Below are 26,643 nucleotides of genomic sequence, written 5' to 3' on the forward strand. Positions count from 1 at the left end.
TGTACTTTTTTTCAATTTTTTTTTATTGCTGTATACAATTTTTGAAGACATGTCGCATCTAAAAAAATCTGACTGATCTGTAGCTTAAACACCCAAGCTGTTTTTCTATCTATAAAAGCGCGTTAACATTTGATGGGATACTCATAAAATTTGTTTGAAGGATTTCGCTTTGACTCTGCTAGGTATTGGAGTTAATTTTTCTTTGGTGGAGAAAGCCAGAGAACCACCGACATTTGATGGAAAAACTGAAAATCTTAGTCAACAAAGATTGGAGTCGAACTCGAACTCAAAACCTCAAGTGATGACAGGCTAGTGATACGATAAAACCACAATCTACAATACACCGCACAAATTGAAAGTAAACATTGAACACTTCAATAACTTTCGATAAACTTTAAAATTTTGAGTGACAAAAACGTTGTCGTTTTATTGATCTGAACTCTTTAAGATGAACCATCTTTACTTCACCCGAAATGCTAGAATAAATATGATGGGTTTTGTTCAAACCATCTGAAACTTAAAACTAAGATGAATCTTTGACTAACATACTAATTTCATGGCCGACGAAATTTACATTCACCTCTCAATATAACAAAACAGCATATTTATTTGATAAAAATTTATTAATATAAAATTGTCTATATTCTTCTTATCATCATAATAGATGATTTGGCAGCATAGTTAGGAAAAGTGACCCAATAAAGGTTGGAACTCAACTGTTTGTTGAGTGCACTCGAGCAGCATTTTTTATGCCACCAAGGTCCATATTGCTTGGCACAGTCACCACCGTACTGATCATTGTCTTTATCAGTGGAGGAAAACATCATTCCATCATGTACCGTCATTGAATCACCTGGAAAATGAATGTTTTAAACATATAAAAGATGCGTCTTCTTAACATGGTTATTGCAGAGAAAAACTGTGTTATTCTAGGAGTAATTATGATAGGGTATGAGTTGGTTAAAAAAGTTGTCACGTTTTCTGTTTTCTAATCTTTTAATATTATTGTTCTATTTTGAGTATTTTTACGTATCATCGCATCAATTGGTATTTACCATTGTTTCCAAAAGGGATAGTTCAGTTCTCGGTTTTTCAGAAATTTAAAATAAAAATAGAAATTTTTCGAAAAATATCTTTAACGAAATTTTTTTTTTCTTTCAGCTACTTATATTTTGGGTCGATAAAAAACAGAAACATAGGTTTATCAATGTATTTGATTTTGGCGATAGAAATTGGTGTATTACTGAAAAATTATTACATTAGGGTTTTTGATATCACAAACTAGTCAAAACATTTACAAAATGTTGTCATCGGTACAAGGACATCATTCGTTAATATAATTTAATGTGCAGACAATGTATACGTTCCGGTATTTCACATCATAGTTTTACGGTGATATTATTTACAAAATGCAAAAAAGTCAAAAGTTAACAAAACCTTCAAACAGACTTATTAAGAAGGGATATAGTTACTATACTGTTGACAGGTCATTAAAGATTTCATATTTTGGCTTTAATATTGATTCACTTATTGGGTCTTTGTATCGAAAATAAACACATTATTCTAAAACCAGTTGTTGGCATGATACGGGTTATGTTCTTCTCATATATTGTATGATGATATGATGGTATGATGCTTACGGGAGGGATTGTACTTGATTGTCATATGATAAAGACATAGTTTTGCAATCAGTTCAATTGAGGTCTGGAGCTGGCATGTCAGTAACTGCTAATAATCTTTTGTTGATTAATTTATTTGCTTCCTTTTCTGACATCGGACTCTGACTTTTTAATTGAGTTTTACTGTGCGTTTTGTCATGCGTTAGTTTTTCTACATTAGCTAGAGGTATAGGGGAAGGGCAGATATCTGAAAAAAAACATGTTAAAACACAATTGCATTGATTCGCCTGTCCCAAGTCAGGAGCCTCTGGTCTATGGTAGTCATGTATGATTTTAAAAGTTAGTTTCTTGTGTATATTTCGGAGTTTAGTATGACTTCCATTATAACTGTGCTAATATATATATATATTGTTTATAGTGCAGCTGAAGCATGCCTCCGGTAGCGGGAGCTATATAGAAGACCTATTGGTCGCCTTCGGCCGTTGTTTGATCATTGGTCGGATTTTTGTCTCTTTAACACATTCCCTGTTTCAATGCTCTATTTTATTATATCAATATCGGCAGGTTGGCTGTTAGGGTGCTACTTAACAAAATCAAAACTCAGAACCAGAAAGGAAGATTATCTATTCAGTTTTTAATAGATACATATAATTTTCTTGAAGGCTATGATACAAGAGGATCCGTAATTAATCATTTAATTTGATATTCTAGATCATGTAGATAGATCGTTTAAAATCTCCATACGACAAGGATGAACTTAATATAAATATTGCTCAATTTCTTAAAAAAATAAATGGCAAACACATTATAGTTACCTGCATTTCCGCTATAACTCCCAATACGTAGTTTGTATTTTGATGCTGCATCTCCAATACTGAATTGTTTGTACACAGCGTATTTCTTCTCATTTTTGTTGTTTGTCAAATCTATCCTCAGTTCATATTTCCCACTAGATGTCATACGATGGATATGTTTGTTTCCTTAATGATAAGATATAAAAAAAAAATAGAGTGTCTAAAGACCCTGTGTTGCTCACCTTGGTCAATATGCATATTCAACAAACATAATAAAAGATACTATCAACATTGTATACGAGAATCTTTGGGTTTTTCATCTTATATCGATGATCATTGATGTCTGTTTAGTTTCTCTCTATCTTATTTAGCTTTCACCCCAAAAACAGAACAGAACTAAATACACATCTATTGGTATAAAATAATCTTCATGGTAATGAGATGTGCTAATGCTAACATAACTGCATACCCAATATCATTCCACTAGTTGTTTCAAATAAACTTACCTCAACACCAATAAATACATGAAAACTAAGCAAACATTTCAAAGTGAATAGACCATAACTGAGGGGGGAATTATCTTAATGGTAATGCAAATGAGCCAATACTAATACAACTGCACACATTATTTATGTATGTGTCTGTCCCAAGTCAGTAGCCTGTAATTCAGTGGTTGTCGTTTGTTTATGTGTTACATATTTGTTTTTCGTTCATTTTTTTACATAAATAAGGCCGTTAGTTTTCTCGTTTGAATTGTTTTACATTGTCTTATCGCTGCCTATTATAGCTGACTAATCGGTTGGGCTTTGCTTATTGTTGAAGGCCGTACGGTGACCTATAGTTGTTAATGTCTGTGTCATTTTGGTCTTTTGTGGATAGTTGTCTCATTGGCAATCATACCACATCTTCTTTTTTATATACCAAATATCTTTGATTTAGCACTAGTAGTTCACCATAAACTAGACATAATCACAAACTATTACTTTGTTGACGTCGCCGCCGACGCAGGAAACAGCATACCTATGTCTCGCCTTTTGACTCCGTTCAAGCGAGCCAATAATAATAAAAAAAACTGTAGAATTAATATATGAATGAAAAAACAGAGAGTAACTGTTTGATCCCTTTGTCAAATCAATTTATTGATATTACTCATAGGTCTGGACATTAAATCACAGTTGTCAAATGTTATTCCGTTGCAAAAACATTCCGCTCTAACCGGAGCAATTGGTCGCGTCTTTAAGTTTGCAGTGAGGTGAATATTTTTACTGCGAGTTGAAAGCCTCACTGTGACTATAAGATGGAGAACAGTACAAAATATCTGTTGTTTTTTTTGTATTTGTATTATTTGGTGTTCGGGATGGATACCAAATATGTTATCATATCTAGTTAATCAATCAATCATTGCGTGTTAATATATACTTACTGATTTTGTCCTAAAAGTTATCACAAACAAAATCGAAAAAAATGACTTACCTAACCAGTAGTCACCTTCAACATTCCCAAACCCATTTTCGTATTCTGCCCATGTTCGTTTGAAATCCACGTTTCCATCTTGGTGTCTCTGGATGATCTAAGGAATAGGAAATTTTACCTCAATTTAATATATTCTAACGAAGGGTATATCATCATGATCGGTATGTCGAAAATTTAAATCGAGCCCTCAAAAGTTGTGATTAACTGAGTTTTAATTGATCATCGTCCAGTGTAAAATTGGTGTGTGTCCGCGATCTTGTTTCCATGCATCAATTTGTAAGGGAATTCTCATGTTTGACCTACGATTGTCTATAATTTTAACTCTGGTTTATGGTTGCCTCTTTGGCAAGCAAACCATATCTCCTTATTTTTATGTTTATCACATTTAAAACAATTTTAAACGTAGCATGTGAAAAATAGATATAGGCGTGTAATGAACATATTTTTTTACACCCCATACCCTGTAAAGTTGTAACTGTAAATAAAATGTAATAAATTAAGGCATCAGTTCAGCCTTTTTTTTAAATTTTTAAATACTACATACTTTAATAAAATCAATAAAATCAATTTGAATAACAATTCTTTTTGATTATATGTTAATCAAAACATTGATAATTGTGAAAGGAGAGTGGTAAAGTTAAGGAAGTAGCAAAGACAATAGTTCGACAATTGCAACAAAGGAGGAACAGAAAATCCACAAAACACAAGACGGATACTTGAAATTAAGCAAATTGGATACAAACACCGACAATGGTGAACGCATTTGGGAACCATTTACTTAATTGTAATAGTGAACATAAGATATTATACTAACCGACCAACCACCTCCGTCAGTTGCCATATCACAGTAAACCTTAAGAGCCTTCGAATTTCCTGCACTTATTTTGTATACGCCGGATTGTTTGTTGTACTTCTTAAGCTCTGTACAATCTCTTGCAGGTTTTGCACATGTTCCTTATAATTTGAAAATATACAAAATAAATTAAATGATTGTTACTTAATTATCTAGTTGATGTCTTTCAAAAAACATATATTCAGTAGAAGACGAATTGAGAGTCTTAAAACATTGATTTACAACATATGAACAAATAAATTTTATATTTTCTAACAACGATTCATCTACATCAATTTTATTTTCACGTGATATTTAGCCTTCAAATTAAAGGCAACATATATCGCGAAGAGTGCGCTGGGATATTCTGAATGCAATGCAAAATATGTAGGAATATCAAAATATTTTATCTTTGTAGGAATATTTTTTTAAAAATCAAAATTAAAGGAAAGCTTTAACAAAATCAACTAGCAATTTTCTGCGTATAACGTACACATGTAACCATAAATCCGTTTTACTCAACAACTTACATCCTAAAAAAAACGTGAAAAGATATATCAAATCTTTCAAATACATGTACGTATTTTTGTTTGTCATTTAAGAACGTTTATCGTGACGTCATTTGCCGGGGGTTCATCTGGTTGAAAGCTGTTGTACGATAGATGCGATAATCTACGTCACATGGTTTTGATGGATTGTTGTTTTTATGTTAAACAGTCATGAACATGCATGGAATGTTTGCGATTTGACTTTAATGCAAACAACAGTCATTCTGTACGAAAAGACCAGAGGTAGGTCAAATGTGTCAACAACTATGGCTATACTTGTTTTTATATCTATCATCATCAGTTGGTAGAAGCTTCCTTTCCTAATGATCACATATGCATCAAGAGTGCGTTAACAGATCAAACAAATACCTTTGAAATCATTCTTCAATAGACTAACTATCCTTAAAATTTCTTTTTCCCCTCGAATTTCTGAAAATATGTAATTTCAAATTAGTCAATAAGTACCCAAAAAATATATAGATATATAATTAAACTCATCCTAGATACCAGGACTAAATTTTGTATATACGCCAGACGCGTTTTTTTTTTTCATAGAGTTTTAAATTTTGTAAACAAATATTACCGAAACTATTAAATTACACGTTTACATTTTGTATTTACTATTCTTGATGTTTTACATAATAATTCTTACATGACATATGTTTTCACTTATTGTTAATTTATGGAAAGTATCTTATCAACCTCATGAAACTTGTGACTCAACAATTTTTACACGGAGTAACGTTGAATAAAAGTATGCATACCTTCTAAGATCCACTTGATATTATTTTTCAATTGTTTATTCATTTTAACAACATCTTTGTATATTGCCATATCTACAAAAGAGATAATGATTGATATCTAAATGGATATGTGGTAATATTGTAAATTAGACTACTTTCAATAAGATAACTTATCAAGTATATTTTTCAATCATACGTCACTTTAACAATAAGCCAAACCAATATCGCATAAAAGACCCAAAAATGTCAAAATAACACAATTAAAACGAGAAAAAATGGCCTGATGTATGTACAAAACAACAAAAAAACGAAAAACAAATATATTACGAAACATCAAACAATAACTACTAAATTACAGGCTCATGACTTTGGACAGACACTTACAGAATGTGACGGGGTTAATCATGTCTACGGGTACCCAACCCTATCCATAAATTTGGATAGTGTTGTAACAGAAAAGCATAAAGATTTGACACATAGCAGGAAACCACCAATAGAAACACTGGCAGAAAGTGGCAGGTAATTTACCAATCATTGGTCCAAGTCAATCAAACTCGTATTTGAATTTCCTATATTGTTTTGTTATAGTTGTACATTTGTCCATCAGTTTTCTCATTTGATGTGTGTCACATTTTTCTTGCCAGGACTGTAGCCGACTATATGCTCTTAAGATATCATTAAAGAATGCTGTGAGGTTGAAAAAAAGGTTTGCTTACATCTACTTCATTTGATCTTTGGTGGATACATGTAGTTGTCTCATTGGCAAAGTTATACAATTATTTATTTATATTATTTATAATTTGTACAAAATTATATCTTGTTCATAACATATTTATATATACATATGTGTTTAAATACATTTCTATTCTACATGTACCATGATAAGTATTCTAAAAATATAACCAACGAAGTTTAATTGACAAATAATCGATCAATTTTTGTGACTCCTATCTAATCTTTTAATTTTGTTTTATATGACCCAACTGCATAAACAAAAAAACTTGTTTAACTAGTACATAGTTCTTAGAAAAATAAGTGATAATCAATAACATATGTTACTAAATAAAAAAATCAACTCTAGCATGAAATGTTGCCAAAAAAAGAGAAATAAAAGAATGGTTAAACGTTACGTAAAATAATTTGGTTGTCACGGTCACTTTGAATTTTACGATATTATTCAAAAGGCAAATATCACTAGCAAAAGTATTTTGGATATGGTATTAAGGAAAGAAGCATTTACCGCAAGGAAACACTCGATGTAAAATGTTTGAATGATTCATGGCTGTGAAAATTAAAAACAATTTAACAGTATTAATTTTGAATATAATGTTTGGAGAGATCCGTTCATTATATCATTATCATTAGAAAAATCTTTATTCTATGTAAATATCTACATCAGTTCTGGAAATTCAATACACGTAAATGAGATTGTTTTTTTTTTAATAGTATCCCATTTAATATCATTTATATTACTTACTTTTGAGAAGAACTTTTGTATCCCTCTTCAGCTCTTGAACAGTTCCGCGTTGATTTCCATGCAGACATATTCCTATGAAAGACAAAATATTAAATATAAGGTCTTAGTTCTCGAAAACTAAAACTTAACCACTTAAAAGTATATAATATTTATGTCATGATCTTTCTTTTCATATATATATATTAAAGAACATCAGTTGTTCGACCTGTTAGTCAAATGCGTTTTGTTTAAATATACTTTTTCACTTTTTTGGTCTTTTGGAAAATGTTGTTTGTGCTGTTTTTAGACCCTTCTACAACGAAATTTGTTTTACATGCACACGTATAATAATTGCGGTTTTCATCCAACGCAATCATAGGTTTGAACGTAGTTTTCAATTTAGACTCGTTTATAGTTTTTCGTTTGGGCTTGTATCATTTTTTCCCTCCGGTTTATATGATCCGTTCATCCTATATTGACTCTTAAAATTCAAGAGTCTATCTAAAAATGAGGGTACTTTTTCTAAAAATGAGGGTACTTTTTATATGGCCTTCCAAATACCGTTTCGATCCCTATCATCACTGAAGGGACATTTATTGTCGAAATCCGGATCTGGTGTACTGAAAAATATTGACACCGTATGTTTGTCGCATAACATCGTGGCCACAAGTTAAAAATTTGTTTTCTGTTTAGTATTAAATATATATTAAGATCCATTTTGTTACATCTTGTGATCAATTTTATTTGGCAATCGCCAATGGCAGATAGCAGGGTTAAAGAACATCAGTTGTTCGACCCGTTAGTCAAATGCGTTTTGTTTAAACATACTTTTTCACTTTTTTGGTCTTTTGGAAAATGTTGTTTGTGCTGTTTTTAGACCCTTCTACAACGAAATTTGTTTTACATGCACACGTATAAAAATTGCGGTTTTTATCCAACGCAATCATAGGTTTGAACGTAGTTTTCAATTTAGACTCCTTTGTACATTTGTACTAACATTTCAAAGCATATCCCCCTTTTCATTAATTTATTTCCCTATATTACATATCTAATATGTATTATCCTTAATACCAACATTTTTTTGTATGTAGTAAGTTACACCAATAATGCAAATTATGATATAGAAAAAATGGCCAGAACTCATATAAGCTATTCATACAAGAGTCAAACAACGAGAAACAATATCAGGAAACCTTTTAACTGGTTGAATCGACCTATTAAATAAAAGAAACAAACAGATATATCACTACACATGTACAGTATATCAGATGCCATTGAACAAACCGAAAGTATGCATTTTCCATTTTCCCCATTTCCCCCTCTCCTACTTTCACCGGCGCTTACAGCAAGTCTGCATTTGAGTGATAAGGCCATCAGAGGTAATGGCAGCAAAACTGCTCTGATAAGTGCAATTCAGAATTTTCATTACGGGCATACTAATCTCTCTGTACAAACGTATCTATAGACCATACGTAGTTTATCATATCCTGCCAGTAACTTATGAACAGATCAAAGACTAAAAAATAAACAATAACCTAAATAAAACTCACCTTGCAATTCATTCCAAATAGTGTCAACTCTATCATCTTCCTCTGAAGATTTCCGATTCTGTCTTACTTCTGAAATCAACAACGAAAAGGTATAAAACTTTAAAATACTGCAAGACGGTATTTTGACCATACTAACAGAAATTTCTTAATATTAACGCCAACATGCAAGTGTCACTGTCTTCGATAATTGTAAAAAAGAAATGTTTTCAATTGCTAGCGCGAACTGTTTATTTTTTACATATTCAAGCCTTATATAAATCAACGGTTGAAATTATTTTAACAATATATGTTATTTCTTATTTGATAATTTGCTAATGCTTTATACAACTGACGTAATTTACGACTGACAATAAGAGAGAAACACATATTCGAAAATCATTTTAATTGTCACAAAGCGCTCATAATGCACAATTACATAAAGTATTGTTTTCAATATTAAGTTACTTACATCAAACATAGTTTTAACTACAATGTGTAAACCTAGCTAAAATTGAAAACAACACGAATGATTTTCGTGGGTCTTAAGCAATTTTCTGGATTTACCTTCATGTTAAAACGCTCAAAGCATTTGGAATTCAAAAATGAATCAAATCCTAATTAGTTCTTAACAAGAGGCTGTCAGAGCGACAACAAAACAGATTTATTAACATTTATTTGTGTCCTGGCATTTTTCAATATTACAAGGACCATAACTGATGAACGGTGAAAGAGAAAATGGTCAATATCAAATTTGACCTCTATTTAGTCATCAGTAACAACATATTAAAATTTGAGATTTTTTCCATCTTTCAAGAACCATAACTCCTGAACAGAAAAAGTAAAAATCGCCATTATTGAACTTGACCTCAATTTTGTCATCGGTAACAACATATTTAAATTTGAAAAACGGTAAAAGTCGAAATCGTCATTATTCAACCTGAATTCTATTTTGTCACCAGTAACAACATCTTAAAATCTTAAAAATTTTGATTGAATAGTTCATGAGTTAATGCCAGACACGACTGGAAACGCCATTTTTCAATCTTTCAAGAACCATTACTCCAGAACGGTCAAAGTATAAATCGTCATTTTTAAAATTTGATCTCAAATTTTTCATCAATAACAACATCTTAAAATTTTAAAAGCTTTGGTTGAACAGTTGATGAGTAAATGCACGGACAGGACTATAAACACCTTTTTTCAATCTTTTAAGAAACATAACTCCTGAATGGTAAAAGTCATTATTGAACTTGACCTCCATATTGTTGTAAGTAACAACATATTGAAATTTTAAAACCTTTGTTTAACAGTTCATGAGTTAATTCACGGACAACATTTGACAGCAGCCCGCCCGCCCGCCCGCCGTACATCCCCAAATCAATTACCGTCCAAAACATCCGGTTAATAATGTAAAACAAAATATTTTCACAGATGAGATAATTTTATGCATAAGATTTATCTATATGGAAATCTAACATTAAATGTTAATTTTGTCCTTACCACTTATATTTTTACTTCCTGATGTCAAGTTGACTGTTGACAAACACACAATCAGTATGATTTTGTACATGTTCTTTACTGATGTTGTCTAGCGAATAACCCACAACACTAATGATGAGAAATTGTGAAGTAGTTTTTTTAGTATATATATATTATCAAATTTCTTCATTGCGTGTATATTTGAGGTAAACAGATATCGTTCAAAACCATATGTTACTCTCTGTAATGTTTTCTACCTGTCATTGTAGAACCACAACATTTTGTGTGTCTAATAACGACAAAAAAAATTTAAATGTAATGGAAATAGACTTTACAGTTATACATCCAGGTCATAAAGCAAAACCAAGAGAAACACACCAACTATAAGAGGAAGACAATGGAATAACAGACAGTGAAATGCCACAAAACCAGACGCCAACATACATAGAAACAGACTATTTTGGCAGTTCCCCTTCATTGTGTTGTGCTTTGTTTATCTATTGTATTCTTGTCTGCCGTTTTTGTTTTGTGCTTTCTCTATATGCCATTTTGTTTGTCTTTGTTGACACATTTGCTTGTTTTACTAGTGATTTACATGATAAGATAATGTTGCCCTGTTATGTCTGTTTGTTTGGTTTACACATCGTTGTCAATATGATGAATTTGAATGCGACTGTCATACAATTGAGAGGTTTAGCTAGCTATAAAGCCAGGTTTACTGCACCATTTATACATAAGAAAATGCCTGTACATAGTCAGAAATATTACAAATGTTATCCACACATTTGAAGTGTTTGAGCTTTAGAACTTGCGTTGGGACATTCCATTCATGATTTTCCTCGGAGTTTTGTTTTATTGTTATTTTACTCTTTGGTAACAACTATAATATTCCTAACTTGTAACAGGACATTTTAAGAAAAATGGTGGGTTGAACCTGGTCTTATGGTAAAAGTAATGTATGAGAAAGAGAAGATTTGCTACGTAAATGTTCATTTTTGTGTCTGTTCTTTATTCATGTGTGTGTCAGCTATAATACCACTAAAACTGATACTTCTGTATTGAGTCTCATTGTAAGCAATGTTATGTACCGTTCGTTAGTCCACTGATCGAGTTAAAACTTGAAAAGTTGAGACTTGTCTAAACAAAGTAATAAAAAGGAATACGTATTAAACCTTGTCAGATATTAATGTACCTATCCACAGTAACTCAATTTTTGTCTTTTATCAAATTTATAATTGAAGGCTTATAGCAAATCCTATAAAGAAAAGTGTAATGAAACAAGAACTTGTTTAGATTACGGGCAAAAAAGCTAAATATATATTTTGTATAAACCACTGTAACGTAAAACAAACAACGCATTGTAATTCTGCTTAGGTTCTTCTGTTACCTATACTAACAAGATACCCGGACTGGTGGTCTTAATTTTGGCTGTATTCTGCTCTTTGGTTAGGTTTTTTTCTCTATGACACATTCCCTGTTTCCATTTTCAATGTAATTATGACTTTTATATGGTTTTTTCTTTAAAGTGTCTTTTTGTTGCTGCCTTGTTCGTGTATGGCCTACATCTCCATTCATACTTGCACTGCTTGTTGGTTTTATTCAAATTTGCCATACGATACATATAATTCAAAAAGAAACTATGGGTATGATTAGAGGCAAATCTAAACCTCCAGTATACATTATTCATAATACTGTTTCATGCCCCTATTTTGGTGATAAAAAATGTAATTTAAATGTTATTCCAAACGGGAGAAATTTTAAATCATTAGTTACTGAATTATAGTGTTTATTGGTATTTATATCGTAATAAATCTTTTACATATTCATAAAAGGTAAGGAGCTTTCTTGTGAAAGAAAATCCTTTATACCATCGAAATGACAGGTATTGAATTGTCTTCCTGTACACTAATTCGCCTATATTTTCCCGTATGCAATGACCTTAACTACGAGACATCTCGTTAGAACTTCGGCTACCACACAACGCATGTTTGAAAGGAAAACCGTGTTAATGAATGTAAAAACACGTGAATTGGACGGTTACTAGTAACGAATGATTCTAAAAGAACTACTTTAGTGCAATAATCATTTAACAACTGTTAAAAAATAGTTTAATTAACAAAGGGTAACGCTTGGTGGGAAGTATAAGGAAAATGTGCCATGACTCTATTGATCCAATTATTTGCCTAGCGGTCATGTGATCTGTGTTGATTATGTTTCAATGTCACAATCCGGTAAACCTCGGCATCAAACTCGAATGTTAATTATCTTGTAATCAACAATCACTGAATGAAATAGTATGTGTCTGTAATAAGTTATATGTTTGTAATAAATAAAAAAAATCTTACATACAGGACTTAGTTTAGTATATTATTAATTAAGAATGGAAATGGTGAGTGTGTCAAAGAGACAACAACCCGACCAAACAGAAGAAAACATCCGACGGCCACCAATAGGTCTTCAACACAATGAGAAAACGCCGCACCCAGAGGCGGCTTCAGCTGGTCCTCTTAACAAAATGTGTACTGAAAGTTCAATGAAAATCCAAGGCATATAAATGGACTAAAATTTAAAAAACCCACATAAGACTAATAAAGACCAGAGGCGGGGTTAAATATGTTTTGTGAGATCTCGACCCCTTAACCCCTTATACATCTAGCCAATGTAGAATAAAGAAACACACAGTAATATGCACAGTAAAATTCAGTTAAAACGAAGTCCTAGTCCGATGTCAGCAAAGGTAATTTTAGAAACTAAGCAAAATGACAATATACATAAATTAACAAGAACACATTCGAATATAATAAAACGTATCATATATTGAATTTTGCACCTTTACCATTCCTGTCTGAACTATGTTCTTAAAATCACATGGTTTGTTCAACCGGCATTAAAGAGAAATTAAAGGAAGTTGTAAAATATTTCCCACAAAAATATATAATAATGAAAAGGTAGCATTTAAAAAATACATCTCTTAATTATTTAAAAACTTTGATGCGATTGAAAATTGGTAATGACCGATCTTTCGTTTTCAAAGCCTCATAATAAACCCTAAGGTAGATTGTTTAACTTATAACTTTTTTGATCTGAGCGTCACTGATGAGTCTTATGTAGACGAAACGCACGTCTGACGTATCAAATTATAATCCTGGTACCTTTGATAACTATTTACTGTACATGTACTGATTTGCTGTCGTTAATGAATAACACCACTGGGTCGACGACACTGTTGGTGGATGGTTCGTCCCCGAGGGTATCACCAGCCCAGTAGTCAATAATATGGTCATTTTTACAAGTATCCTGTTACAAAACTTTGAATTTTTCGAAAAAACTAAGGATTTTCTTATCCCAGGAATAGATTTCCTTAGCCGTATTTGGCACAACTTTTTGGAATTTTGGGTCCTCAATGCTCTTAAGCTGTGTACTTGTTTTGGCTTTATAACTTGTTTGATTTGGTCGTTATTGATTAGTCTTATGTAGAGGAAACGAGCGTCTGGCGTATTTAAAACTTATAATCCTGGTACCTTTTGTAACTATTAACTACGCGTAACTGATAAAATTCTTAGTGTAATTATGCATGATAATCCGATTGATCGATTAAAATGTCATTACATGCATTGGTATGCAAATAGACTTATCATCGATACCAGAATTAAGATTTCGTATGCTAGACGAATCTTATATGATGTTTATCTTATCTGCATCCAGCTTTTAAACATTTTGAATGCCAAATGGTTATATATTTTATTCAAAGCCTATTTCTAGATTCGAGATGTCAAGTGTCCGATTCTACAGTCCTGTATCAGTCGAACAACCGGAAGTCCCTTTTAGGGCAAAATGTGATCCGTCTCTAATCAGTGACCTTCTGCCGTTTGAGATCTATTTCGTGTATTTTGTAAGGAAAAGAAGGTAGCCCCGAAAAGTAACCTTTCATCTCTTTGTTACGACTGAAGACTACTCATCCCGTTATTTGCAGAGAAAATTAAAAGGACGAATATTTATATCCTCAATAATCTCATCATTGCACAAAAGCACAAACAAAATGAAATAAAATATTTTCCAGAGCATTTTTTGCCGAGGACATGAAATAAAAATATGACTATAGCCAGTGCCATATTCAATGCGCGAAATAGGTACAAAAAAAATGTTATCTCATGAAACTCAATGACAAAACCCATGTAGAAGTTACAGAATCTGGGCGATAATTTAAGATATGTTTCTATGTGTCTCTCGCATGAACAAAAAAGTGTACCTATTTTTTATTGGGGGTAACATATTTGTTGACATTTTACACAGTTCACTCGCATCTTTTCCGATTTTATTTCCTTCGTTATTTTCTAATTTGAAAACTTTTTGCTGTGAATTTTTAATACCTATTAAATCATGATTTACAGATTTGTATTTTATTAAATTTTATGAAAATATTTTGAAAAATATACCAAAAAACATATTTTCTGAAGACGATAACCATCAGCCATTGCGGTCTTTTTCTGCCGGTTCGGGCTAGGCGTAGACGTAAGTTCCGTTTTCTGCAGTGAAATCAAGAAAATTTGAAGGAAATATAAGTTTAAGTAGTACAGAATTGTATAAAAATTGAAAATTTGTCACATTTTCCAATTATCTAACTTTTTAGGGCTATTTTGATTATTTTCCCGGGTATTACATTTTTATAGAAGAAGATTCCAGAAAAAAATAACTGCTTCTTTATAAATCTTTCATAATGTCATTGTTCTAGTATGAAGAAGAATTTCCACTGCTATCAAGCGCAAGGGGGAACCTTGAAATAAAAAAGTTGTTGAGTAGGCCTTTGCTTCAACAACAATTCAGTTTTGAAAAAGTCAGCTGACATGTCTGTACAAGTGAGGAGTAGTGAGGCCTCTCAAGTGTCTGTTCATGGCATACCCTTGGGTAAAACATACAAGGACAAAATTTATAAACACAAAACGGATTCTACACCTCTTACAAGCCCCTTGGTACATAATGGTAGCATCTCCTGCAAGAAATCAGTGTATACAGGCAAACAAGTCTCAAATAAAATGGCACACCTCAGTACAAATATGTTTTCGGTATTGGCTAACTTGGACAAGACATCTAGTAGAAAAAAAAACACAATAAAAAGTAAGACAAAGCTATGCAATAAAAAAAAAAAGGATTAAAAGAAGAATTCATAAGTAAACAGTGTAAAAATTGTGAGATTTTACCACTCCTAAAAGTTCATATACATATTTTTGGTAAGTCATTTACTTTTATTTCTAAAACTCTACAGGTTAAAGTAAAATAACTAAAACAGTTTATTAAAGTAAAAGAAGTAAAAACTATGTCAATTGGACATGCTTTGATACTATATATGCCCTTGAATTTTTACTAGATAATATTTTTTTCGCTTTGGAGATTCCGTATATCGGCAGGTTATCGGAATTCCAATGGGGACTAACTGTGCACCACTTATTGCGGACCTGTTTTTGTATTGCTATGAGCTACAATTTATGACAAGAATCAACAAAGACCCATCGAAACAACATCTGATAAACAAATTTAATAATACTTTTAGATATTTGGATGACATTTTGGCTCTCAATAATGACGACTTCAGTATGTATACTAAAGAAATTTATCCTGTTGAACTTACTTTAAATAAAGCTAATATTAACAAAGACCACTGCCCTTTCCTCGATCTTGATATCGTTCCCTTGTCACCATTTTACATTTTATATATTTCAACTTGTACGATTCGTTTGTGTTTGTAACATAATTTTAGATTTTAACGAGAGAAATTTATGTATTACTGAAAAATTATTACACCAGGGTTTTCGATATCACAAACTAGTCTAAACATTTACTAAATTTTATCATCGGTATAAGGACATAATTCGTAAGTATAGCTCAACATGCAGACTTCTTATACGTTTAGGTATTTCACATCCAATTTTTTATGGAAATATTCTTTATAAAGCACAAAAATGTCAGTATTCACCGCAGAAACTAACAAAACCTTCAAATATACTTATTAAGAAGGGATATAGTTACGATACTGTTGTCAGGGCATTAAAGATTGCATATTTTGGCGTTGATATTGATTCACTTATAGGGTCTTTGCATCGGAACTAAACACATTTATTCTAAAAACAGTTGTTGGCATGACACGGGTTATGTTCTTCTCATATTGTTATGATGGTATGATACTAAAACCCTAATGGGAAGGATTGTGCCTGATATTCATATGATGAAATCATAATTTTTAATCAGTTTAATTGAAGTCTGGAGCTGGCATGTCAGTTAACTGCTAGTAGTCTGTTGTTATTTATGTATAATTGTCATTTTGTTTATTTTCTTTGGTTACATCTTCTGACATCAGGCTCGGACTTCTCTTGAATTGAATTTTAAATGTACGTATTGTTATGCGTTTACTTTTCTACATTGGTTAGAGGTATAGGGGAGGGTTGAGATCTCATAAACATGTTTAACCCAGCCGCATTTTTGCGCCTGTCCCAAGTTAGGAGCCTCTGGTCTTTGTTAGTCTTGTATTATTTTAATTTTAGTACAATTTGGAAATTAGTATGGCGTTCATTATCACTGAACTAGTATATATTTGTTTAGGGGCCAACTGAAGGACACCTCCAGGTGCGGGAATTTCTCGTTACATTGAACACCTGTTGGTGACCTTCCGCTGTTGTTTTTTCTATGGTCGGGTTGTTGTCTCTTTGATACATTCCCCATTTCCATTCTCAATTTTATTGAAAAGGTTTCAGGTATTAAACAGAATATGCAGTATTTACAGACCAGAGCTGGAACATGTTTGTCAATCAATGATGTGATATAATGTACAGACAATGATATCCTGAAATTGTACCAACCAGGCCTAGGAGGTGTAAGAGAAAGCCCAGTGCATCCATGTGAATATTGTGGACCATGTTCTCTCTGCAAAAAAGGACAGTAATTATGGTTACTTACACCTAGGTTCTTAATCATATCAATTAGATTTTGTTGACTTTGTTAAATCTAAACACAAAATAAGTGAAAAAGACTGCATATACAAGTCATGAATGTTGAAACTAAATAGAATTTTTTCACATAAAGATCTTGCAGAACAAAGTTTACAGACTGCCAAAAAACAAAACTGGAATGTGCACTTGCTCTGTGTAAATCCTGTACAAATACATCTGTAACAAGACATTCACCATTAGATACTGATGAATTAAAGACTTGTTTTTCAGTCAGTCTTCAGGAAGCTCAAATTGAATCTATATTTCTTTGTGATGGCCATTACTTAAAAGCATACAATTATTATAAAATTTGTAAAGCTAAATGAAAATGTGCAATTTATCATTATTCAAGAAATAGTATGCTAATTTTGACCAAATTTATTTGCAACAATATATGTATGAACAAGGCACATCTGAAAAAATATTGACAACAGGTGATGTAATATGCAAAAAATGTCATTCAATTCTTTACAGACATACAGGTCAACAGCAACATGCTAAAAAGGTAGAATGTTTTAGTCTTAGAGAGTACATGGAGTATGTATCATTAATTTTGAAGAAAGCAGTAAGTGTTACTTTAGATTTTGATATACCAGATATACCAATAAACTTGCTTTAACTGAACTTAACAAATTTGTTTGTACTGAATTGATGAAGAACAAAGCTATGCTTCTTTCAGAAATGGTATACAAGTTTTAAGAGTTTGGAGGTTGTTTTTCATCAAATCTGAGACAAAACCAGACCAGATTTATACTTGACAAACTACAGTTTATTTTCAGTTCAAACATTGACACAGACAAAATAAATAAAATTGGTACTATGGTGAAACTGCATGGAGTTGAAGACCGCAGATGCTTAGTCTTGGCACTTCAAGGACACCAATCTAATACAAAGTCAGAAGTTGTCAGTTGTCAGTCTAAACATGGAAATAAGAATACTCTTGAAAAAGCCTGTGTAATTCTTAAACAAATGATTAAAGACTGCATAAACAATTTTAATTTTGACTTTAAAACTGTAGATGAATCTAAATTGGTTGACATTGTGAAAAATAGTTGTTCGCCTGATCTTTGGGAATTTATTACATCTCTAACATCATCTAATAAATTTAAATCTGCTACAGAAGTAGATAAAACTTTTGAAAATATTGATTTTAAACTAATTAACATATTGTTTTCATTACTGTTCAAGTTTGATACAAAATGCAATACTTTCCAGTTAATCATTTCAGATATAATTGATAAGTTTACCACATCTTCCAGTGATTGCATTAATATTCTTAACAAATTTGATATCTGTGTTCCAAACAAACTTTAGAACGCAATCGAACAATGGTAGTTGAAAATAAGGTAAATAAGCCTATTGACAAAATACCATCAACACTTACAATTTCTTCAACTAAAAAGCCGAAATAAACTCATACTACAACAACCTGTTGATGGATAAGTTGATCCAAATCTATGGACCAACCCTTACCTCTCTCACTCAAGCTTTTGATTTAGAAAATTGATTACAAAACTTAGAATCAGGTGACCATTCATTTTTAATTGAAAAAGGAAGGCATTTTAAAATTCCTCGCGAAGAGAGACTTGCAAAGTACTAGATGATGAGGAGCATTTCTTAATAAATTGTTCTCACAATTCAAATATTAGATTAACATATTTTAATTGCATTAACAGAGAAAATAATTCATTTGCTAATCTCACAGACAATGACAAAGTTATATATATATACTTAACCCATCAACACCAACACAAGTGAATAAACTAGGATCCTTTATAAAAAAAAGTCAATGGAACTGAGAACAGGGGACCCTTTAATATTTACCTGAATTTGTATATATATATATATATATAACTGAGAACAGGGGACCCTTTAATATTTACCTGAATTTGTATATATATATGGTAAATATTAAAGGGTCCCTTGTTCTCAGTTCCATTGACTTTTTTTTATAAAGGATCCGAGTTTATTCACTTGTGTTGGTGTTGATGGGTTAAGTATATATATTGAGTTACTTAGTTATTGTCTTTATTTGTTTTTGTTGTTGTTATATGTCACAAACTGTAAAGTTTATATGGCAATAATACTTTGTATTGAATTGAATTGAACTGAATTAATAATAATAATAAAAGTTAGTTATGCTGCATTAAAGTCTACTGATGTGCACCGTGGATTTGATGAGACATCAGTTCAGCTAGTAGAGCCGAAACCACAAAGTATTTCTTTAAATCCAGATGAAAGATAAAGGCAACAGTAGTATACCGCTGTAAAAAATTCATAAATCGATAGAGAAAAAACAAATCCGGGTTACAAACTAAAGCTGAGGGAAACGTATCAAATATAAGAGAACTACGACACAACAGAGACACAACAGCGAAATGTAACACACACAGAAACGAACTATAATGTAACAATGGTCATTTTCCTGACTTGGTCACAGGGCATGTTTTGAAAAAAATAGTGGGTTGAACCTGGTTTTGTGGCATGACAAACCTCCCGCTTTAATGGCAGTGTTAATTATAACATTAAAATGACATCATTACACGACAGGGTTACAATAAATAAACAGATAAATGAGAGAAAATATAGACCAGAGAAACAAACGAATAATAGCCATTAAAGGGTCACAGATTAAAAATACTTTTATACGCGCAGCGTCCACACAAAACTATGCTAAGATGTAAAAAGTTTGAAAGCCATAACAACTACAAAGTTGAAGATCGCCGGGGACCAAAAGTTCCAAAAAGTTGTGAGGTCAGGTTTATCCGCCTGGGACAGAAACATCATTATTTTCAAGAATAATACATAGTTTTGCAAACAGTAAATTTTATAAAATGACTATATAATAGATATAATAGACATACATGATTAAACTGAAGTGGGGACTAGCTATGAAATAAAAACGAATATATTACAAAATCACAGCCATAGTCAATGCAACGCCCAAAGTGACGTCATATTTAAATTTCTAAAACGTGTTTCGAAAATTAAGAAAGAATTTGAATGAAATTCAAGATTTGATTTGTATGACTTACCTAACTATTGTTAATAACAGTGATTATTATATTGGTTGCAATGAATTACATTGATTTCCCAGTTAGATAAAAACCGATAATTTCACATGTGAAATAAACGTGGTTATTTCACTCTCTGACGTCATACAACAATAGGCGTTGTCAAGACGTCGATAACGTCGGATCAAAACAAATTGTCAATGCGTAGGAAAAAGATATAGTTCCTTACATTTTCTACATTAATTTCATAAAAAAAAAGCCATTTGCCAATGTAATAAAAAGAATAACTAATCGCCGTATTTGAATATCAAAAATAAGACAACGCGTGACCGAACGCCGCTATGGATTAAACTCGTGCTGCGCTACGTCTTTTTTCAGTCGTTTGCAATTTTTCTAACTTAAACTTAAGAGATAACTGTATTGTATTTGAAGCTTTAAGGACGTCCATCGGTAGTTTTACTGTCGCAAATTTAGTTTACCTGGCGACGCGGAGCGGAGACAGGTAAACGGGTATTTGCGACAGTAAAACTACCGATGGACGTCCGAAAAGCTTCAAATACAATACAGTTATCTCTATTCTAATGCAAAACAAGTTCATAATTAAATTTCAATCATCATTTTAGTGTAAAATCTTTATTAAAGAAAATTCCGCGAAAAGATGTTATTTTGTTTGGTCCCAACACTAGATGACGTCATAGGTATGCTTCCGGCGTCAAACATAAACACCGGGCGTTTTCTGGCTTCTGTGCCGCTTCAGAATGTAATACAATTTGATAAAAAGAGGATTTTTAGGTGCAACATGTGAGTTTTATGGCTTATTATTGTAGAAATTACATGAAAATACATTCAGCAATTCAAAATGTCGGCTTCCTTAGTTACAGACAAGGAGATAGAGAATTTTACGCTAACTGTCATCCAATCAGAACCATTGATACAAACGAATTGCATTATAATTACTAACACTTGTAACTCGAATTTAGCTGGAACGGACAAAAACGTGTTAACGCTATTTAAATGAGATTAATTGTCATATGAGAAAAATTGACAAAAATTAAAAATTATTTTTAATTCATTTCAATTCATTTTAAGGGACGACATCAAAAGTTCAATGAAGGATAAAAAAACTTAATTCACATAGCTTTTTCACTGACCCCCACACACCTCCTCTTAACTTAATTTGGGAAAAATTGATTGACCAATAGATATATATGTAAAATCGATTTTAGATTAACAAAACTTGCAGCAATGTTGACCCCCCCCCCCCACCCCAAACTATTTGATTTAAGTTTTTTATCCTACGTCGAACTTTTGATGTCGTCCCTAACGCCAGTCAAATAGATTTCTTTGCGGTCAATCAATTGAAATCAAGTTGGTGGTAATGTACGTCAAACTAATAGGCCACGCCCCGTTAAACTATTTCAAACTGGCATCAATTCGTTTTAAACATCGTTGAGACCCGAGCTTTGTACAGGTAAATCACTCAAGCAAAACAACCTTGATTTATGTTTCGTTTATTTTTTTTTCAAATTTTATCGAATTTAGTTAAATGCGTGTATTCTTAGTAAAGTCGCATGCTTCACAATTTTTATCAAATAAATGAACAATACACGTGACATTTAAGAAATTTAAATAAAAACATTAAAATATTGTTGACGGTTTAAAAATGTGAATCTGTTAAAAATAAAATAGTAAGATGTATAACATAATTTGAATTTGCCAAAATGCAGTAGATCTTTATCTCACATGTTCGTTTTAAAAATTGCTAAGTGCTATGAAAACTCGTGGTATGCTTACAAAACTTTACAGGTTTTTCCTGTATATTTACCGTTTCTGTTTTTCTGTTTTACTATGTTTTTCTGTTTTACTATATAAGTAGTTGTACTTGTAAATTAAATATGTCACGGAAATAAAAGTAACTTCACAGAAATTATTCATTGCGTATATGATTCAAATCTTATAATTTTGGTAAACAACAAATATTCATGATCACTAGCTGTATATTAATATTATGAAATTGCTTTAATGAAAATAAATGTTTTGTTAAATTTATAATAAAATTGATGAAGATAATGTTGAGAGTTGTTGAATTTAATAAACAGTTAAGTCTTGCTCAAAATTGTAAATGAAGTAACAGATCAATGAACTTTTAAAACTGTGTTAAATTGTAATACCGGTCGCTGGAGCAAAACAGGCGTAAATTGTGGAAGAGCAGCAAAAGCAAACTAGCATATTGAAGCGTTGTTACGATTCTGGAAAGGTATATTATCGTGCTATCATGCACCGTGACGTACAAAAATTCTTGAAACAAATGAACATGTATGTATATATGAGATAAATTTTAGCTTGCGATAACAACGGGTAGGTTTAAGTTAAACGATCTTGACTGGCTATTAGTCGGCATTCTCTTGCGCCTTTTAATACATTTCAAAAAAATTATATTGACGTTTGGGGCATCTAATTCTACCTTATAAATTAAAATGACCATACACATTGTAAAAAACAAGAATAGAAAAGAAACAATTCATATATATGGAAGTGTTTAACGACCTTGACTGGCTTTTAACAATTCTGCAATGTTGCTCTCATATTATTTTGTTGCTCTCATAATATTTTAGCGGTAATTTCTTAATAAAAACTAATGTTTCATCTAGGTTCTCTCGTTGAAGTTCGCTTACATATTAAAATGAATTTCGTTGGTCGGAAAGTTTGCAAACTTTCAATCCAGGTGTTCTCATTGAGGTCCGCGTTCATGTTTCAATTCGATACGTAATATGTTAGTCCATGCCCATATGGTACAAATGTTTAGACTCTACGATGTCCGAGTTAACAAATATAATTTAAAAAAATAACACTTCATTCCTCGAGAAAGTAAATTCTATTTATTCACTTAAATCAATAATTGATTAACTTGAACTTTGAAACAGTTACAGTAAGTAAGTAAGTAAGTAATTAGTTTATTACAGTGTCACAATCTAACATTATACATAATATATTATACATCAGATAAAAACAGCATAAAAATATATTAGATTCCTGCCTTAAAAGACATATGAGACACTTTTACCTCATGTACATTAAATGCATACACAATTTAATACATTTTTCAAAAGTAAAATTTAAAAATACGAAACAATTACTTCGTAGATCAACAATTTTAAACTTAAAAGAACAAAAAGGGTAGAATTGATTTGAATAATATGCTAATAAATAATAATTAAAAATTTTAGTTCTTTAAAAGTTATAAATTTATCTTTCTCCTCTTAAACATCAAATGCAATGTTTTAGCTAACAAAAATTGAATTTCATCACAGCTCATAATATAATTAAATTTCTCTTCTACACTCAAGATAATAAAAACATAGTTTGATAAAAATGGTGAATTTAAAAGTTCCTCTCTCAAGTCCGAATAAAAATTACAGTTCATTAAAAAATGTTGTTCAGTTTCAATCGTATTTTCATCACAAAACTGACAAATTCTTTCATTTAAAGGTGTAACTGGCTTGGTGTAACGTCCTGTTTCAATGGCGAGTGGTAAGGAGCCACAACGAAAGTTGGATAAAGTTCGACGGTAGTCTCTAAACTTGACGGATTTCACATAACTGCTTGCCTGAAGATAACTTTTAAACTGTCTGAACGTCCTAAGTTTATTTCCATTTTCACAGTTTCGATCGTTATGCACATCGCGTAGCCAATTTTCAGCATCCATAGTGTTTAACTTGTCCTTTGCAATATTAACTTTTTGTCGGATTGTCATATTTTGAGCGTTTATCAAAGAACTTAATTCAATTTGTTCAATAAATTTCAGTACACGGGAAATCCACGAGCGCTGTTTTGATTTACTCGATTCATGTATCTTTTTAACGAGCCTATTTCCATCTAAGTTTGTAACTTTAAAATACAGTCTCAAAACTTCGATATTTTGTTTAGTTTTTACCGTAGACCATCCCATGTCTCCACGTATAGCTAGGTTTGAAGAGTTCTTAAAAGCACCTAGGTAGTATCGGCATGCTTTGTTTTGAACAGTTTCTAATTGTTTGTGTTCTGATATGCCCCAAATACTCGCTCCATATAATAAAACAGGCTGTACAAGGCTTTCATATAGTTTTGTAAATATGTCATAGTCCATTCCGCCACACGAAATGAACTTTGTATAAAGTGCGGAGAGAGCTCTACTTGCCGACTTTCTTATTTCCCTCACTGTAAATTTCCAATTTAGATGTTCATCAAGCCACAATCCTAAATATCGATATTTACTGCAATACTCAATAGTTGTGTCTCCAAAAAGAAAGTTAAAGTTCGATCGAGGGGATGCGGGACAACGAAAATGTATTATTTTTGTCTTTTCAAAATTTAAACTTAATCTCCACTTTGAACACCAGTTGCTGACTACATTTAACATCATTTGAAGGGATTCTTAGTAAAACAATGTCGTCAGCGTATAACAGGATAGACAAAATGCACGACTCATTGATCGGGATGCCAAGATTCAGATTGTTTATTTCATAGACTAGATCGTTTACATACACAGAGAATAATGATGGTGATATTTTGCAGCCTTGTTTTACGCCCATATTAATGCCAAACATATCGGTCATATGGCCGTTTACTTTAACAGCATAGCGAACATCTACATATAACGACTGTAGTCCTTTTAGAAACTTTCCATTTATTCCTATTGACATCAGTTTAAACCACATCACCTCCCTATTTACAGAATCAAAGGCTTTTTTGGCATCGATGAAACAAGCAAACGTTGATAGTCTTTCGATTTTTCTATTAGTTATAATACTTGTTAGAGAGTATAAATGTTCAATGCAACCACGATCTTTTCTAAAGCCGTTTTGTTCATCGGCTAAGATGTTATTTTCTTCTAACCAGGATGATAAACGTGTGTTAAGAATATCTGCATATATCTTACAGAGAATTGACATCAGAGCTATCCCTCGATAGCCTAAAGGATCACGATAATCTTTGTCTGGTTTTAATATTGGATTTATGAGTATGTTGTTCCATGTCGCAGGCACAACTCCATTGTCAAATGCAAACTTTATGATCTTGAATAGAATATTCACACACGAGTTGTTACGAAGAAATTCGGCACATATTTGGTCAAGCCCGCCGGCTTTATTAAGTTTTGCTCGATAAACAGCCTTCTCAACGTCATCATACGAAATACATTAACATATCTTTTCGCACCCTTTAATCTAAGGTCATTAAATCTAAATAACTTAATAAAATTAATTGTTCAATATTTTTCGATCAATCAAGAAATTGCAGGACTAAATGGAATAAAACATAAATAAAAAACATTTTTTTAACACCAGGAGACTGTCCAGTGGTTGTTCCATAGATAAGAACTCCGATTTGTTTGACGGGACATGCTTTTTAATTGGGACATATGGTTTGAACCCCCTTTTTTGCTGTAATCTGTCGTTATTGTATATTATCTTTTTTTTAAGTATTGTAATAATAATAGTAAATAATACATTATAAAAGTTCTATTATATTTTAAATAGAAATGCACGTTATTTCGCTAAACAAATAAGCTTCACCAGGCGTGTGCTTCTCTCATGGCGAAATCATATATATATGCACTTATTTATAACTCATCTGTTATAAGACAGCCAAGATTTTACGACTTAATGTAAATAAAGTCCGCGTTCATGCCATAGATGTAATGGTATTATGTCTATGCACATTTTAATGTCTCTCAAACGACAAACGATTATCGTTGATTATGTAGTATACGTATAAAAGTGATTGTTTAAAAAAAAAAAAGCTTTTTAAGGGGTGTTTGTTTTATTATTATTATATTGATATTTTTGGAGGCGACTTTCCTGATATGGAACTTGCGCCCTAATTATACTTATCGTTACTGTTTTTGAAGAGAAAAAAAATCTTACAAGTGTTTCGTGTTTTGTTTACTACACGTGATGAGTTCTTAAGTTGTGAGTTTGTTTTTTTTTCTGTTTTTTTCAAAGTCTTTATTGTATTGTGGTTTTACTTTTGTAAAATTCTGTTAATTTTTAAAATATTTATTTTGTCGTTCTTACTTTTGTTTCGTTGCATGGCTAATTACATAGATGATTGCTTTGATTTGTAAGGTAGTAGTAGCTAATAAATATACACAAGTGTATAAAATGAATCTTAATGTCCATCGCTGAAGATAGAGATTA

General features: G+C 31.8%; 1 protein-coding gene across 2 annotated transcripts in view; it reads right to left on the bottom strand.

Moving 5' to 3' along the window:
- LOC143042336 (fibrinogen-like protein A) overlaps positions 1 to 10,594 on the bottom strand; it is a 54,235-nt gene extending 43,641 nt beyond the window's left edge. Inside the window, exons 1-9 of one of the 2 annotated variants that reach the window (XM_076214617.1) lie at positions 10,495 to 10,594; positions 9,016 to 9,084; positions 7,487 to 7,558; positions 6,031 to 6,102; positions 5,636 to 5,695; positions 4,701 to 4,840; positions 3,887 to 3,983; positions 2,435 to 2,599; positions 614 to 853 (exon numbers count right to left, since the gene is read on the bottom strand). In XM_076214617.1, coding sequence (XP_076070732.1) covers positions 639 to 853; positions 2,435 to 2,599; positions 3,887 to 3,983; positions 4,701 to 4,840; positions 5,636 to 5,695; positions 6,031 to 6,102; positions 7,487 to 7,558; positions 9,016 to 9,084; positions 10,495 to 10,564 — 960 coding nt within the window. In that variant the 5' untranslated portion in view covers positions 10,565 to 10,594 and the 3' untranslated portion in view covers positions 614 to 638. Of the gene's footprint in view, positions 1 to 613; positions 854 to 2,434; positions 2,600 to 3,886; positions 3,984 to 4,700; positions 4,841 to 5,635; positions 5,696 to 6,030; positions 6,103 to 7,486; positions 7,559 to 9,015; positions 9,085 to 10,494 lie in introns of those variants that run through there. The other variant, XM_076214616.1, reaches the window with a different exon arrangement.
- Between the last annotated feature and the right edge of the window lie 16,049 nt (positions 10,595 to 26,643).

The sequence above is a fragment of the Mytilus galloprovincialis genome, chromosome 8 (genome assembly GCF_965363235.1).
Source record: "Mytilus galloprovincialis chromosome 8, xbMytGall1.hap1.1, whole genome shotgun sequence".
NCBI classification, from domain to species: domain Eukaryota; kingdom Metazoa; phylum Mollusca; class Bivalvia; order Mytilida; family Mytilidae; genus Mytilus; species Mytilus galloprovincialis.